This window comes from Amphimedon queenslandica, unplaced genomic scaffold (assembly GCF_000090795.2).
Source record: "Amphimedon queenslandica unplaced genomic scaffold, v1.1 AMPQUscaffold_9644_Cont18232, whole genome shotgun sequence".
NCBI classification, from domain to species: Eukaryota; Metazoa; Porifera; class Demospongiae; order Haplosclerida; family Niphatidae; genus Amphimedon; species Amphimedon queenslandica.
The window spans coordinates 1-4,006 of NW_003550084.1; the positions used below are offsets into that span (position 1 = coordinate 1).

General features: G+C 30.6%; 2 protein-coding genes across 2 annotated transcripts; one reads left to right on the forward strand and one right to left on the reverse strand.

Moving 5' to 3' along the window:
- Positions 1–6: 6 nt before the first annotated feature.
- On the forward strand, positions 7–2,005 carry LOC109590696 (uncharacterized). The gene is made up of 3 exons (XM_020006582.1): positions 7–64; positions 119–451; positions 1,028–2,005. The coding sequence occupies exons 1-3, from the start codon at positions 10–12 to the stop codon at positions 1,702–1,704; spliced, it is 1,065 nt and encodes a 354-aa protein (XP_019862141.1). The 5' UTR covers positions 7–9; the 3' UTR covers positions 1,705–2,005.
- Positions 2,006–2,277: 272 nt separating this feature from the next.
- On the reverse strand, positions 2,278–3,600 carry LOC105315552 (asparagine--tRNA ligase, cytoplasmic-like; the record flags this gene model as incomplete). Its single annotated transcript, XM_020006581.1, has 5 exons — positions 2,278–2,433; positions 2,768–2,857; positions 2,972–3,064; positions 3,179–3,244; positions 3,521–3,600. Coding segments are annotated over 5 exons (482 nt in total), but the record flags the coding sequence as incomplete, so codon positions are not given.
- Between the last annotated feature and the right edge of the window lie 406 nt (positions 3,601–4,006).

Consider the following 4,006-nt stretch of genomic DNA (forward strand, 5'->3'; position numbering starts at 1 on the left):
AGTAAGAAAATGGCTACTAAAGGCCCATCAGAAGCTTTTGTGAGTGTTTGTGACAGAGAACTAGGTAAAGTGTCTATATTCTACTAATCTAATGTGATAGTTTCTCTCATTGTAATAGGTATTGATGACTTTTATGATGTGTATGATAAAATTGAGTCACTTTCTGCTCGTTGGAAGCCAATTGCCATTTCATTGCATATGAAACTGGACACCATCAGTAAAATAAGAGCTAATGCTAATGGAGATACGACTGCTTGTCTTCAAGAGGTTCTTGAGTGCTGGCTAAAGAAAGATTATGATTACGAACGTCATGGTGTTCCTTGCTGGAGGAGAGTGTGTGTGGCTGTTAAAAAAGGAGGTGACTCAGCATTAGCTGATGAAATAGCTCAGGAACATCCAGTTACTGAAGGGACTACCCCTCATACTAGAACTACTCGTGCTAGAGGAGCTGGTAAATAATATACTAAATTTCTCATAATTTTAAAATAATACTATGTACTTAGCCTAAAACCTAAAATTTTAAAATTTGAAAAAATCCTTTCTTATGAATTTTAATTTTTACAAGTTCCCTGTAAGTACATGTGATTGGATGAAACACCGAAAACTTCACAGAATAAGCTTCTATGAAAACAGCAAAAGTTGTGGCCCATAACTAATTGTATCACAGTCTTTATAATTAAAAAACATAATAGACAGATGGCTTTAAAAATATTTTTTAATGTGTTGCAAACTTTAAAATTCCCTATAAGTGGTTTTTTCAGGGAAATTATATTTCACAAATTCTGCTAAATTTTCAATTTACAAATTTTAATTTCGCAAATTCTACCACGTGCCATGTGAGTACCATATTAAATTGATTTTGCAGATTTTATTTTTGCAAATCTGTGAAAATTGCAATGATAAAAAAACTACTAATACGTGTAGAGTATCAAGAGTATATACTATCTAATACCTATTAAAAATTTTACAAAATTAGAAGCATTTGAATGAATTTCAAGGGTCAGGTAAACTTTATAATCATTTTTAGGTTCTACAGCCAGTATACCGACTCCCTCTATCTATGTTCCTCAGGCCATAACCAACTTTGAGCTACACAGAGAGTTATCTGAAATACAGGATCAATTTGCTGAAGCGGTTCAAAAAACAATAAAATATTATTCAAAAGAATGGTTGCCAGATCTTATCGATTACATCACAACACATATCACCACTTTACTCAGCCCTCATGAGAATACTCCAGATAAAACACAGGCAGTTAGAAAAGAGTTCAAAAATATAACAACTATAGAAGAATTATTTGGTTTACTGCAAGACAAGTACACGTCATGGTTCAAGCATGAACCAATAACAAAGCTTATTTATGAAAATGACACCAACCCGTATAGTGATTATGAGGATGAGAATGAATTCAACAAGGAGTTTGATGAGTATGGTTTTCCTAACCCTGACTATGTAGAAAAAGCACCAAGTTCTTGGTATCGATATAAAGAACGTTTACATAAATACTTTGAGAAGTGTGTTACAGTAGCTGATTCTGCTTTATATGGAATAACTGATGCTCCTCCTGGTAAACCAGTAATAATTGCTAAAGTTGATCGAGGTGACTACAATCAGAATGACCTCTACTTCTTACGCAAAGCAATACCACGAGGTCTTGACAAACCTGATTTGAAGCTCTACCTTTGCCAAGTTCTTCCTAATTAAGATTACCTGTAGGCTGTAGTTTATAATTTTTTATATTTTTGGTACATGTACACATTGACAACTACATGTGAACTGTGAAGTTACTTGCAATAAACATATTGCTATGATATTACTTTAGTATAATATTAATAAAAAACCACAAAATGAAAATACTAAAGAACAAAAACAATCAAGAATACATAGTGTTTACAGGAAGATTGGTATATAAAAAACAAGGACATACATCTGTAGTTATGTAATTTTTGTAAAATACCGTATAGTGCTTTAATTTCGAGGAGCAAAACTTTTGCTGTTTTTGCGGGTTAGCATGCAACAGCGAAATTAAAGATCCACTAATTATTTAATTGCCATTAAAGGTGTGGCATTAATATTGTGAATCCACAAACTTTTTTTTGCGAAAAATTGATTTTTATCAATCCACAAAATTTTAGCTCCACAAAATTAAAGCGCTATACTGTACATGTGTTAATTGTCAGTGTACTTGATTTATGATTTATTGGTGAGGAATTGATACTTGGGATTAGCGGTTGTATAAAGAAAATGCCAATATAAAATCTGCCATTTTGTTTTCATTTTTCAAATAATGATACTTAAAATACAAAGTTTTGACTCCAGGGTATGTACATATTCATGATGCATTGATAGCTGACCTTGTCTCCTTAGTCTGTGTATCCATCCGTTAACAGCAACACGAGTCTCACGATTAGCTGTGCTGTCACGTATCTTTATCTAAATATAATCAATAAAATACAATAGAAAATATATCTCACATATATATTATATAGATTTGATAAAAAGTGCTTCTAATTATCATACAGTTATATAAGTATTATTATTATCATTACTATTATTACTATATAAATGTTATGTTCTATTATTATTATTATCATTATTATTATTATTATTATTATTATTATCATTATTATTATTATTATTACATGTAATAAAATGAATTTTATTCAAAATTTTGACTATTACGTGTATATCATTATTAATATTATTATTTTTATTAATATTGTTGTTGTAATAATAATAATAATAATCATAATCATAATGGTCTCACAGTTTTAGCTGGGGGTAGAGATGGATCCTGCTCAAACTTGATCTGTTTTGCCTTTTCAAGATTCTCAGCACGACGAAGCATGTCTTCTTTCTACATAATCACAATAAAAATTAATAATAACACAATAATGATATTAGCTTATTAATATTATATTGGACACAGTACAATGAAAGAGGTATAAATGTTAGTGATTGTGTGTCTTACATCTTTCTCTTCTTTGGCTGCTCCTTTGTATTGCTCACGTTGGTATATCTTCTTAATCTTCTTTAACTGACTCAACGAGACTTCCTCATAACGCTAACAACAACAAATTAATAATAAAAAAATAATATTAATAATTAAAAAATAAAAATAACAATAAAAATAACAATAATAGTAATATTTACAGTGTAACTAATAGTTACTTCTTACTTTGTCATCACTTTTAGCGTCAACCATAATCAATGAGGATTCATCACTACCACCAGCTCTCAATGCCTACAACAACATAATACACATCATAGCAGCCATGAGCACAATTATAAGTAAAAGTATAAGTACAAAATCATAAGTACAATTAAAAGTACAATTTTGAGTACATAGGCATGTACCATATAAAAATTTTCGTCAAATTTATCAGGTATTTTTGTTTGAAAAAATTTTTGTTCCATGTGGGTAATATACAAAAATGACAAAATTTTTTTGACAAAAATCAATTTTAATAAGAAATTAAGATTTAGATGAAATTTTTGACTGACAAAATACAATATATACCTGGAGTACAGTCTTGAATGGTTTAGATTCAGTACCGTCACCAGTCGAATCATCACCTTCCTTGTCAGACGTATAATACACTGTATAATGATAATAACAATAATAATAATAATAACTAGACGAATGTAAAACATTAAGGGGCTCAGCCCCCTAGCCATGCTATATTTTAAAGGTTATATGGTATAGAGCTACATTATTGTACATGTACATGAGTAAATACAGTAGTTTGTAAGTTTGTAATGAAGTTATCATGCTTGGAAATACAAATTTTCTTTATCAGTTTATCACATTCTGCAGCAAAAAAGTTGTGTTGGAAGCCAGAGACAGTAACTGCAGTCATAGGTTAGTCAGTAGTTGTGAGGGCTTTACAAGCTCACAGTAGAGACTTCTCTTGCATTCTTGCTGACTCAAGTGAGTGACTTGTAACTTATAAGGTCAAGAACATGAAGAACAATGAAGAATTGATAGCTGGCGCCATTTTATTTC

Excerpts from the sequence above, each read along its gene's own strand:
- LOC109590696 (XM_020006582.1), top strand. The coding sequence starts at position 10 with ATGGCTACTAAAGGCCCATCAGAAGCTTTTGTGAGTGTTTGTGACAGA. Across the intron at positions 65-118 it reads TGTTTGTGACAGAGAACTAG|GTATTGATGACTTTTATGAT; the intron begins GTAAAGTGTCTA and ends TCATTGTAATAG. Across the intron at positions 452-1,027 it reads TACTCGTGCTAGAGGAGCTG|GTTCTACAGCCAGTATACCG; the intron begins GTAAATAATATA and ends AATCATTTTTAG.